General features: G+C 36.2%; 1 protein-coding gene across 3 annotated transcripts; it reads right to left on the minus strand.

Annotated features, from left to right (window-relative positions):
• Window positions 1-1,857: 1,857 nt before the first annotated feature.
• On the minus strand, window positions 1,858-13,302 carry tfap2a (transcription factor AP-2 alpha). 3 transcript variants are annotated; one of them, XM_026200819.1, is made up of 7 exons: window positions 13,158-13,302; window positions 8,873-9,292; window positions 7,861-7,912; window positions 6,209-6,437; window positions 5,402-5,520; window positions 3,911-4,052; window positions 1,858-3,400 (listed from the first exon to the last, which is right to left on the minus strand). In XM_026200819.1, the coding sequence occupies exons 1-7, from the start codon at window positions 13,218-13,220 to the stop codon at window positions 3,112-3,114; spliced, it is 1,314 nt and encodes a 437-aa protein (XP_026056604.1). In that variant the 5' UTR covers window positions 13,221-13,302; the 3' UTR covers window positions 1,858-3,111. The 3 variants fall into 3 exon arrangements, with proteins under 3 accessions (XP_026056604.1, XP_026056605.1, XP_026056606.1); XM_026200820.1 differs by lacking the exon at window positions 13,158-13,302 and adding an exon at window positions 11,425-11,571; XM_026200821.1 differs by lacking the exon at window positions 13,158-13,302 and adding an exon at window positions 9,841-10,391.
• Between the last annotated feature and the right edge of the window lie 269 nt (window positions 13,303-13,571).

Raw genomic sequence — 13,571 nt, forward strand, 5'->3', positions numbered from 1 at the left:
TGTTAATACTATCTATTTCACACCAATAAAACAAATATGATAGGATGCCCAACAAAAGTTTTAGGTTATTAGTCCGATGAATTCGTTCCTGCTGAGATAAGTTAACGCAAGTTCAAAAATAAAACAATGGTTACAAGTACGAAGCAAATCCAAACGCGCTTGCGTAAATGTCTCTCATACCCAATCCCTCCTCTTTAGACACACTGTGTGCACACAGGCATAACAGCGTGTGTGTGTGTGTGTGTATGTGTGTGTGTGAAAGAGAGAGAGAGAGAGGCTAGTGTATATATATATACACATATATATAACTAATTATGTGATTGATATTATGTATTATATAGCTGAAGCGGAAGGTTATGTAGGCTAGTTATATGACCAAAATCAGTAGGGTATTCCCGTGAATTTTAAGTCTATTCTGAGTTTTATATATTTTCATTTTGCTGCATATTATTATTCTGTTGAACTAGTTAAACTTAAAAGAAATGGGGGAAAAACTAAAATATAAATATCTCCATTTCCACAGATATCTATTTGGTTTATGTAGCCTATATAATGGGCCTGTATAAGCGACATAACTCTTGTGCTTGTTTTGTATATATGCATATATATATATATAAATGCTTTCACTGCGTTAAAAAATCGTCCGGCCTCTAATACGTTTAATCAATGACATTAGCGTTAATGACACACGCACGTGAAATAATTCCTAATTCCGATGAATACGATTTAACATGATTGTGATTTCCCTTAAAATGACTATTCATGCGCATTTTTTCTGCGCCTGAACAGGAGGAGCAGCCGGGTATCCTTTCTGAGAAAGCTATTGTGCCCGAGGTTAGAATCCCACACACAATCTGAGAAGCAGCCAACAAAAACAGTCTTGACAGACAATGCCTCGCTTCACCTGCTGCTGCACTGTGCATTGCAATTATGCCAAGGACATGTACAGTTAGGCTCCGTTCATGTTATTTGAAAACAACTGCATCTGAGTCGAACAGACTGTCTGAGCACAGAGAAAGAAAAAAAATTAAACGAATAACCACTACTGTGAAATATTGTGCAGGCAGTTCTTTTCTCAGTGCCATGGCAGAAGTCTGCTGTACATGAACAGAACACAGCAAGCAAATCCAGCAAGCTCGAACGGAGATTGATTTCCCTGCTTCTGCTATCAATAAGCAATCAAACTCTAGTTGAAACTGAATTATGCAATGCACAAAATAAGCATACGTGTTCTGGCATGTCATCTGCAAGTGTACCCAATGACTAAACTAATTGGAAAAGTAAAATTACGACATGGATGCTGCTTTTCGTTTTTAACGCTTAATTGCCATGCCCTCAATTTTGTTCAAACGAACTGTAAAATGATTTCAACGAACTATAGATCTGCATTTTAATGACATAAATATTTAGCATAGTGACACTGTTTTAGGAGAAGTAAGGTGGCGTCTACAAATAAATACATGAAAAAAGGCAAATGCGCTAACCTTCAACTGGATTCTACATCTGACTGATTTAAAGAACGCTCTTGCTCAAGGGCTAAAACTACACACAAATCGCTTCTAACACGAAAGAGAATTCATTGTTTCCCGTGTCATTTGGCTTGGCAAAAAGCTCCCTGCCATATTTGAATGATCCTGTACTCTGACTTAGGAGCTGAAAGTAAGAGTATTTTTTTTTTTTTTTTTTTTGTACTTGAGGGAAACAATGGGTTCAACTGCTTATTGCATGGAGCAATCGTCAAGGGAGAGTTAAACTCAATTACAGTAACTGTGCTGAATAGAAAAGAGAGCGAGCGAGAGAGGAATACATCGCAGCAAGCAGTGAATAAAAAAAGTAATGAATAAAAATCGACATGAAGCGTATCAAATATTTATTTATTATTATTTTTTTTTTATTTCTGGGCAACAAAGAACTATAATACATTGACAGGCATGGGAGCTATTGCCAGCACAGGTTTATACAATACAGATAAAACCGCCTCCAATTTAGACAGTGGACACACAAGATATCAGATAGTCCCAAATGTTAAATTTATTATTTAAAAAAAAAAATGAAGGAAGGAAGAAAAAGAAGAAGAATTCGTAAGACAATATCCATTTATTGCTCTTGTGGTGCTTTGAGGGAAGAACAAGAGGTGATTGGCACAACACATAAAAAGCTTGTATAAAAACAAGAAGATACACAAAACTAGCATCGTCGGGGTCTCTGCAATGACCTTTTTCGATCTAAAACTGAATGGCATAAGAATAATATATAGAGAAATTGATGTTTATTTCTTTTAAATTTGTTCACTTGCTTCAGTGTCGCCTCAACATGCTACAAGAGGGCTGAATTGAAATATCCCAGAGAAGAATACCCCAAACTTCTGTTTTCTAAGAACCATAAAACCACATGAAGAACTAAGCGAATATTCAAACCCACTAAAACAGGAGGCACCAGATAAATAAAAAAGAAGTTTGAACAGACGTACCTTATTTACAATTCCCATTAAATTACACATAAATAAATATATACATACATGAACACAGATTCCCTCATATAACCGTGAATCGTGTTGAAATTCAAAGTTCAAGTTGGTCGCTTGGTCGAGTGAAAAGTCAGTTCTTGAAGTCATGGCGTGGAGCTGTAGATTTTTTTTTTTTTTTTTTTTTTTTTTCAAGTTTATTCACAATACTGATTAAAAAAAATCTTCCTCCTTTAGCTTCTTGTTGTCACATGGCTACAATCTTAAATGGGGATACTGAGGGGAAATCGCTGAATTTCAGTCCATTGAACTCATACAAAGGGAGTTCATGAAAAGTCCTGTTGTGGCAGATCTATACTCCTTTCATTGGCACACTGCTTTATTTTGATTTAAAGAAATGCTTTGTCCACGAATCCCAAAATGAACTGTTTTATTATTATTATTATTTTATTTTTATTTAATTATTTATTTATTATTATTATTTTATTTTTATTTTATTTATTTTTATTATTTTTTTATTTTTTTATTTTTGTTTTGTTTCAAAATGTCAAGATCGGGAGGTGGTGCGTTCAGTGTTTCATCTTGATCACTAGTGTTTGTTATATATGCATTTTGTCATACATCAATTGGGATGTGTTGGCTGGACATCACTTTCTGTGCTTCTCGTCTTTGTCACCCCCCTTTGACCCCGTCTCATTGTGGCTATTAGGATTGTTGTTCAGGTACATTTTGTCCATGGCTTTAATGGCCTCCGTCAAATAGTTCTGCAGAGCCGTGAGGGCCGCGCACATGGCCGGAGTCCCGAATCCATGAGAAATAAGACTGAAGTGGGTCAAACAGCTCTGAATCCCGGGCTCAAGAATTGGCTGTGGACGTGAATTCCCCAAGGGCGAGCGGTCTTGCGAGAGCAGGTCCGTGAACTCTTTGCAGATTTGTCTAGAAGGAGACACAATGCAGGATGCGTGTCATGATGAAGCTATTTACAGCTGAACGTACACGTTGAGCTGTGTCCATCAGACCAATGGACGACTCCAGCTCAGTTTGAAAAGAAAGGCGCATATACGTCAGTTGGCATAATACGTCAAATGGAAACGTAAGAATTGTATTATCCTTCACATTAAAGTTAGGCTCTATGACATCTAAAGTAGAGTGTCGTGGCGCTGTTGGTTTTTTATGATTAGTACATTATTTTGCAAAATCAAAAAATAAATAAATAAATAAATAAAAATAACAAAAAAAGTTTCGTTACAGGTTGCAATGCAAACGTTATTTTACGAAACCATTTGGTTCCAAAATGCAGACATATTTATTAAAAGCTATCCTGCATAGTCTATATTGGCACCTGTGTATCTAACGGAAAGCAATTTCAATATGGTGTAAAATACAAAAAAAAAAAAACTTTCAAAACATGCGTATAGGGATCTAAACAGTTAGAAGAGCACTCACTTCGTTGCCAATAACATGTTTTTTCTTTGGACTTGTTCGTTTGGGTCGGAATGTTGTCGGTTCACGTATTCAGCAACCGCCTTGGCTGGAAACTCAGTCTCGCACACATAACCAAAATCTCTGGCCAGATGCACCGCTTCACCTAGAAGAAAATAATAGTCAGTATGTGTGTAACTGCAATTAAATGTTGACTAATTAACATATCTTATAATTGTAATCTAATTAACGTCCTAAACCACTGAGCAGGTCATCGTTGTTTTTTATCAAATCTGACATTGTTAATGCACATTTATTTTCTATTAAGCTACCTAATAAATAATTAAATTCTGTCAAATGTGTGCGTCAAAATGTGCCCTCCTTGCGAGATTAAACGAACATAAGATAGGCTACTGAACATAAGATTTTGATTCCTGATCCTATTATCAAATATTAGAATGTTGCTCTATATAAAATAGCAAAAACCTCCGATACTTCGACTAGGTCTGTGTGTTGGGCTATTTTTTCCCCTTTGGTTTTAATTTCCTGAAACAGTTAGATTTTTACTGCGAGCCTTCCTGTCATAAGCCTAGAATCCGGAAGAACGCATGCGCCAATTAGCATCAAAGCTAAACTCTACTAAACTGCTTTCCATAAAATGGAGCAGATCATAAACAATAACAGCACTTCAGAAATCCAGTGTCCTCCGACTAAATCAGCGTCTGCTTGCGTGTCCACTACAACCACCCCCCAACCCGCCCTCGCCCTTATCTCGAAGGAATCATACATTTCTTCAGGCTCATTACCATACAAGACTAAATTTCAATGAAGCACGATGAATATTACATTCAGTCTTCAGCAGCAATGATTAACAGGAACCAATGAACCGTCTCCAGCTTTCACCTTTAAAACCCATGGCACACCAAATACCACTGCACGGAATAATCACCTCCAACTTTGCAAGCAAAATGGATTTATTCAACAGCAATGGCATCTTCGCAGTGCAACATAATTAACTCATTTATATTTTATAATAGACTTTCAACCTACAGGTCAACTGTATCAAGCAGACGAGGATATAGTCCACACATAATAATAATAATAATAATAATAATAATAATAATAATAATAATATTGAAAATTATAATACGTGTCATAGTGATTTAGGCTGTGGTGCAATATATCCAGCAACTGCATAAAACAGCATTGCAAATATGACACAAAGTAGACCCTGCAAAGACAACAACCGAATTCACACCATGCTCAAATTTTAAGACAAGTGGTGCTGTTAAATGTATAAAGTAGAGAGAGAGAGAGAGAGAGAGAGAATCCCACAAAATTGTTTTCAAAATTAAATCTCTGGAATCCATTCTCTCTTTCTATCCTTCAGCTTTGTTGTTTGCAAAACATACATACTCTTTTCCACGGATGAATGTAAATGCTGATTTAGAATGGCTCTCATGTAGCAGCATTAAACAACTGCTTTATTAAAATATATGTTTATCAGGAACTTACCTTCCACCAGTGACGTCAAGAGAGTAACATTGGCAGCTTTGCGTCTCCCTGCTGGTAGATTTAATCCGATTTTATCTAGCTTTTCTCTTAAAGATCTTCCACCATTCTTAGATTTGGCCCTTTGAATGAAATGACAAAAAAAAAAAAAAAAAAAAAAAAAGTGATTAAATGTCATAGTTTTGTAATTATGTTAGAATTATTTATTTCACTTCTAATAATTATATATGCTATATACATTATACATGCTATAGATTTACATATCATGTATCTTAAAATTTCTAATATTTATAATAGCCCGGAGCACGCATAACCTTGAATTACTAATAAATAAATAAATCAGTCGAGTGTCCCCCAAGAGACCGGTTTAGTTTAGATAACATCTCTTCAATAATGTTTTTAAGCTAAAAGAAAGACATGTTCATTTAGAGGATGCCATGAAATGTTTCAAAAGTAAAATCGAAATAAAATGTACATAAACAAATAAAACATTTATTTTATTTCTCACTGCCAACACGTGAGATATAATTGGGATTATACGTGTCTATCAACTCCTGTTGAATTAAGATATTACAGCTTGTGCTCATTGCACTACAAGTAGCTTTTATATATATATATATATATATATATATATATATATATATATATATATATATATATATATATATATATAAAATAATAATCCAGGTTCAGAATTTTGCCAGTGTTGGGGTATGATTTTTAATAGGCTGCCATTTCCGTGGGTTGTGGCGACGGAAAGCGCTTGATTAATAAATAGTTATTGATGTATGAGATGTTTGTCCAGCTCACCTCCTCAAGACCCCCCCAAGCAGGGATGCGTTCAGGCACTCAGGCGGAGAAAGTCGTCTCTGCACCTCCGCTACTGTGACTTTGTACTTTGATGTTGAGCTAAGAAGAGACAGACGACCCGGAACCGAACAGAACACTTCGTTTGGGTTTACCACACCTCCAAAAAGCCCGTCTTTATTTATCGGTATAGCAGAGACATTGCTGTTGTTCTTGGATATGGAAACAGGACCTTGAAAAAAAAGAACATGATTAGGCCCCCCGTTTCAGTCTACAGCACCAACAAAATGGAAAAAGATGAATTGCTATGCAGCAGGCAGCTTTTGAGTAAGATTAGACATGCGTTTATATGCACATCATCTCGCACGCCTATGTGGAATCAAAGGCAATATGGTCTTATCAGAGAGGAAGGAAAATAGATACCACAGCAATAGCTTTTCATTCAGCTTATGAATGTAACTGCTGCAATATGCCCCAAGTAATGAAGTGGCCCAGCCATCAAAATATTTCATATTATCGCAATGGTGACTTCACACCAAGCTTGGAGAAAATCACAGTTCAGCAAGCATGGCATAGCCTCAAATTTTAACTGCTAAATGTAGCTGTTAATTTGTTGAACATCATAAAACAGAAAGTGATGAAAAAAAAGAGGAAAAAAGTGGCATAATCCACGTAAATGTTGAATAAACGTATAGGCTATGTATTATTATTATTATTATTATTATTATTATTATTATTATTATTATTATTATTATTATTATTTAAATAATAACACTAACAACAATAATACATTTTAATCCAATACTTCCTACAAATAAAAATGTGTATTATTTTTCATAATTTTTGTAATCTCTAAACTGTTGGTAACCGTGCCACATAAACACATCGAATGGCATACACAAATCCGAAATACACACACGAGCGCTTACAAATAAGTGTTCAGGCCTAAATCCTGCTGCAGCGCCCGTTGTTTCTTTATGTGCTAACCGGAAACAAAAGCACAAGCACTGCTGGATAGATCACTAGTGACATTAATAGCTCAGGGGAGACTAATATAGACAAGAGGAGTTAAACGAACTCGTTAGATCGCAATTATTACGTGTATGAGCAGTGAGCATTTTTTGTGGATTTATACAAATTTAACTTTTCAAAGCTTTTATAATGTTAAAAAAAAGAAAATGCAATCTAGCCACAGCGCACGTATAAGAAAACAATTCGATATCAACACACTACTTCTCCTGCAGCCCTCTTTGACCATCTTCGATGCGAACGAAACAAAGAGGCACGTAATTGCAAAATAATGACAAACTGAAATTTACACAGAAGGCATTTGTTTAATTCACTACAAATGTGTTTCACAGTAAAACTAAGTCTCTATGCGCGCTTTTAATGTCATATTTGAATGAGACATTCAGCAAATTTCATTCAAGAGTACCATTTTAAATTTAGTCACAGACTGTGACAAGCACCAACATATTAGCTACACGAATAGTGCCCGCTATGGAACACTTGGTTAAAATGATTGGTGCCTTTTCGTCAAGCTATCTCAAGGCCTACAAATTAACCCGATCTGTCTCAAAGCAAGCACGGCTAGACTTTACGAGCGGAGAGCTACCAGTGGAAGCACGTACGGTATTTGAGAGGAAATTGCTTACCTTTCTTGATTACAGTTTGGTCTGGGATGTGAATTCCTTGATCTTCAACATGCTGCAAAGATCAAAAAGCATACCTATTAATAATGATCGAAAGCTCAAAAACATCGTACTTTTCGTAAACGAATTAAATGCAATCCAAAGAGAAAATGCACAAACGCTTCACATAGTAGCCTAGTATTTATACGCATAGTCTATTATAAGCAACATCTTTATAGAAGCACATATTTTTTAGCCATCTTAATTACGTCTATATGTAGCCTAAGTATTTCATTGAAATTGTAAAAACTTGAATTATATTATTTCATATCATAAAATATAATAATGCTAAATATATTTATTTAACCAGAGAATAAACGTAAGGAACATATTAAGCATGCTCTGTTGGTGGAACAGTGTATTTTGTCCTGACTCAATTCGTCAGATCTCTTCAGCAGGCACATTGCAATTAAATTACTGATGAAAAGGGGGGCAGCCAAAAATCCTTCCAAAAATGACAGACAATATTAATCAAAAAGCTCAGTACACCACTCACACTGTGTTACTGGGATGAGCAACAGCGAAAAAAAAAAAATACAATAATTAATTCATGGAGAAAATGTGTTTTTCGCGCTACCGTTTAAAATATAACTTTACATAAAATTACTTTCTTTATAAATGGTTTTCCTCATAAAACATACAACGTTTACCATTGGCCATCAAGGCAAAAATGTCGAACATAATTGACTACCACCAGCAATTATACATTTAAATAGTACCTACATTTATATTAATACAACAATTTATCTTTTTTATTTCTTTTTTTTACCAACTTCACCAATTTATTCTGACAAGAACCGATCTTTTGTGCATTAGGCCTTTCGTAATTCAATAAAACAACTTAAATAAGAGCATTTTAAATATGTGACCCGATATTTGTCTGTGCGAGGTTATACAGAAAATGGCACCAGCAGCAAATCCAAATAATGAAGCTGGATTATGGAGGTTACATTATAAGAATTAATTTTCTCCTTACCTGAACATCTTCTAAAGAGTGAGGTATTCCATGGATAGGGATTGAATCCGTGAGTCCAGTCTCAATGCCGTGACCCGAGGGAAGAAGCACTTCTCTGCGGTACTCTCTGCACAGCTGATGCGGTAACCCGCGGTGCTGGTGCAGCAGGCTGCTCTCCTGACTCTGGCGCTGGCCGGGCCAGCCCGGGTGCTGTGGCTGAGGCTGGGCGTGCAGAGAGTTGATGGAGTACGGGTCATTAACGTGAGAGTAAGGGTCCTGAGACTGCGGGTAGATGGGCTGGTAGGGTGGCGGAAAGTACGGCGGCTGGAAGTCTGAATTGGGCGTGTGAGAGAGCGGAGGAGCGCTGGTGTACGGAGACTGGCCCACACTGCCCAGTTGGGGTAACCGGGCTGTGCCATTGCTGGTCCCGTCGTGGCGATCCTTAGGGAAGAAATATATAGTGCTCTTTTAGTACTGTTTATATATATATATATATATATATATATATATATATATATATATATATATATATATATATATATATATATATATAATTTTAAGGGGGAAAGATAAACAGGAGTGATTTGTTATCGTACGTAGTAATTGATATTTAAACAGAAAACCGAACATGCCTTTAATCTGGTCAAAAACAAAAATATCAAAACAACAACACTACATTATAATTAGAATAATATCCATATATAATAATATGTTCTTCTACATTAAAATGTACATCGATAGTTTGTTGTTTATTCAGAAATTTAAGATCTTACAGAGAGGCAAATAAAAATAATCAGAGCTCACATAAAGTATTTAGTCTTTGTAATAGCATTTTATGCTGCCAATTACAGCTTACAAGGATGGAAGAGACAAAACGAAAGGATCGAAATAATTATACATAAATAACTAAATACCAAAAAAAAAAAAAAAAAAAAAAAGAGTAAATTCTGATCGCAGTCTTCAGATTTTTACTCCAGACGGTCACTCACCATCGCGGAAAAACTGTGCACTAACATCAGCGAAGATTTCCGAGGACTTCAAAAGACAAGAATTTCAGAGGAACAAAACGAAAATTGCAAACGTGCAAATTAAATCAAGCCAACGATAATTGTAGGGCGAGGTGGCGGTGGCCAGCGTTCAAATAAAGCAATAATCCATCAGAATCTGGGTAAATTCCCACTTTTCTTCTTCTGCTGTTTAGATGCAATGCTTTTCTCTAAAGTTTCTTAGATCCCCTTGGCGTCTCCCGGCTCTGTCAGTGAACTGTTCCCTCGCTTGAGCTCATGTTAGCACAGATCTGCCTCTTCTTCTGCACTCCTAATGGTAGATATTCATGACTATTAATATTACACGAATACTTAATAAGAGAAGAATGGTCGGAAATCGAGCGTGAAGCGAGGAAGCAACTCAAGGCAGACTGCACTAAATGACGTCCATTGAATGGGGAATCAGTATATCTAATCAGAGATGAGGAGAGAGAGAGAGTGAGTGGGAGAGAGAGGGAGAGAGAGACAAAAGAGGGACATTCTCCTGCGTCTGACGAATCAGAGAAGGGGGGAACATTTTAAAAGGTTCGAAGGCAAGCAAAAGTGAAAGAAAGACAGAACGAGGGGGGAAGAACACAAGCAAGGAAACAATGTGTACCTCTGATTATGGTGAAAATCCAGCAAACGCTGAGGGCATCTGGGGTGGTACATTTTACTGTTCACTGGATGCTCGTCTACCTCATTGTTTTTCACATAAGTCTTCGTCGTCTGTTCGTGCTCCATGACCCACTAAAATCCCTCACCACGAATTTAACAACGACCAAGACATCAACACACGCCGATGCAACTTAACTCATAGTCAGGGCAAATATTCAACCAACTTAACGCATGTATAATCATCCTACACGCTTCCTTCTAAGCTTTCGTGTCATACGCGATAACTATGAAACAGAAAGTAAATACTTATTACAATTAATGCGAGTCTGTGCGTCGAGAGAAAGAAACCCATAAGGACGCGCGGAGTGCAGATATTATTTCCCTGATCTTGGTGTATGTGATTCTCCAGAAACGAGCGAAAACATGTTTTACTGGCCTCACCATTCCGAAAACGACTACCATATATTAGCCTACTGCATTCACCAAACAAATCATATCACATACTAGAAGGGAACACAAGCAATAACTAACTAAAAAAGATAAAAAAGATACAAATACAAAGACAAATACATTTATTTAAAACGAAACATTTCGATACTACGCTTTAATTATTATGCTGTTGTTGTTGTTGTTTGTACTACATAACTTCTACAGGTATTTACATGTGTGATACGTGAATGTATGTGTGTATATTTATTATTTTTGTTATTATTATTTTTAATATTAATTTATGTTGGAAAATTACTGTTTCCTGATCATGATATATTGCAGTATGTTATTTATCACTTGTTCTTGTGTTGAATTAAATTGTACACACAGAAAGAAAAAAAAATCTATAATAAAAGCTTAATTATTTAAAAGTTAAACCGTTCAGAATTATGGTAAATATCATGCAGTATTTGGTATTAAAAGCCTGGTTAAGCTGCTTACCTCAAAGTCTTCATATTTAATATTATCAGTTAATTTCCAAAGCATTTTCATTGGTTGTGGATAGAGTGAAGTGCGCCTTCGCTTGAGTTTGACACAGTGCACAAGACTCGAGCTGCGCGCTCAGATCTCCCTCTAATGGTGGAAGAGAGAGACTCGAGCGCTACTGTAATAACCCTCATTAGCATATCAAGAGACCAAAGCCAATGAATATACACAGGTAGAAAAATACCTTTACCGAGTTCTATTTGTATTTCAAAAGGGAACTGTAAATGCAGGGGTTAATATCAGTGGTGAATGATGACTTCACCATTTCTTTGGAATTAATTATCCAATTGGATTAATTCAAAGCGGAGTTATAGGCCATGTGTAACTCGAACCGTTAAAAATATTTTTCTTTCTTCCTTCTTTTTTTAATCATAGGCCATGCGCTTTGCATACATCCGTTCTTCAAGAAATTCTAGGTTTTCGAATCTACAACCCAAGAGCAACCTGTAAAATTGAGCAACCTATATATTGAACAATGCTAAACTGCTGCAGCATGCACGTGATTTAGTGGGCAAAACCACACTGATTCCAGACTGACAACTGCAAACTGTTAGTCCTATAGTGATCCTGGACCTGAAAATAGTTTTATTAAAATAAAATAAAATCTTCTTCAGTAGATATACACCTATTTAGAGCGTGTAACGGCGTAATTTGTTAAATGTAAATAATTAACACAACAACATGGCTTGTTTAATGTGAATTAGGTCAGGAGACAGGTCGCCGAGTCTAAGGCGTTGTCTCTCCCTTATCTCCATTACCATTTTTGGTGGGGTGAGTCCAGTTGTCATTAATGAGAGGCCGAAAGAAACTAAGACACAATGACGATTAAGGGAGGCAAAGAAAACGCGCAATAGAAATAGGTGTGCTGCTTTGTTGCTGTTTAATGATTGGGGGTCCGCATCATTGAAACCAATCACACAAAAGAAAAGCAAAACTAGTCTTCATTCTTCTTCTCTATTTGCTAATCTTCAATGTGGGAAAATTGCCCATTCACAATATTCGTATCTAAATGGACACAGTCTGTCAGTTAGCCTATTTATGGTATTATATTTACAAAATAAATGACTGATTCACGTTTTTTTTTTTTTTTTTTTGTTTACTTTCTTTTGTTTTTTACAATGTCATAATGGGTCACATCACCACACACACACAATAATAACAAAAAGTACACTGACTTATAATTGCAGGAACAAAAATGTCTATAGAGAAGAAACTAAATAAATAAATACATTTTCGTTCACGCTACTATAGTAAACTGCGTTATGTAGGCCTCCACAAAAGGACCAAATTGCAATAATATCGGAAACGAGTCAAACGAAAACATTTAACCAGTGTGCAAAATGAAATAAACAGCGCAAATATATAACAACAAATTAGGACTCTCTCACCAACCACCCTGAGAGTGATTTAGTGCTTTATTTTATATAAATCTGATCAAGCGATTATTTTTCACCGCTGTCTCGCCTTTGCCATCACCCTATCTTTCACCGTCTCAAACGCAAACCTACCTGCGTGAACTATACAGATTTTGTGTGTAGCATTTTATTTACATTGGCTAATGACTAAAACTGTCTGGAAAATCTTTCTGAAAAGGAACCGTGTAAGACTTAATTTTAACTTATATAGAAAAGTAAAACGTGCTCCTTCATCACCCTCGTATAGCCTACCTCATAAGAAAGAGAACGTACCTGCCAGTCTCCCATTTTGCCCATTAATGACATTCTTGTGTCTTCTTTCTGAATGTGGTACATCACACAGCGTTATCTCATTGGGTCCTGTGTCCTTAAGCAAAATTCCACTTTACCTGAACAAAATCTACTCACCTGGCAATAAAACAGAGGACCACCTCACGGCGCATGCGCTACGACGGGCACGTGTAAGGCAACAACACCTAGAAAAGGTAAAAGCAGTGTTGAGTTTCCTACTGCACATTAGCGCGAAGTGCTTTTAAAACTTTATATTGTTCAGTCAGCATGCATACAAAGGATCAGTGTGATTTAAGATTATATAGGCCTATTGTACATACATACACGCATCGATTTTTTTTCAGATGACGCACAATATTTACATTTGTTGCCCATGAAATAAACGGTGTCTATTCC

Source organism: Carassius auratus, chromosome 24, assembly GCF_003368295.1.
Source record: "Carassius auratus strain Wakin chromosome 24, ASM336829v1, whole genome shotgun sequence".
In the NCBI taxonomy this organism is placed as follows: domain Eukaryota; kingdom Metazoa; phylum Chordata; class Actinopteri; order Cypriniformes; family Cyprinidae; genus Carassius; species Carassius auratus.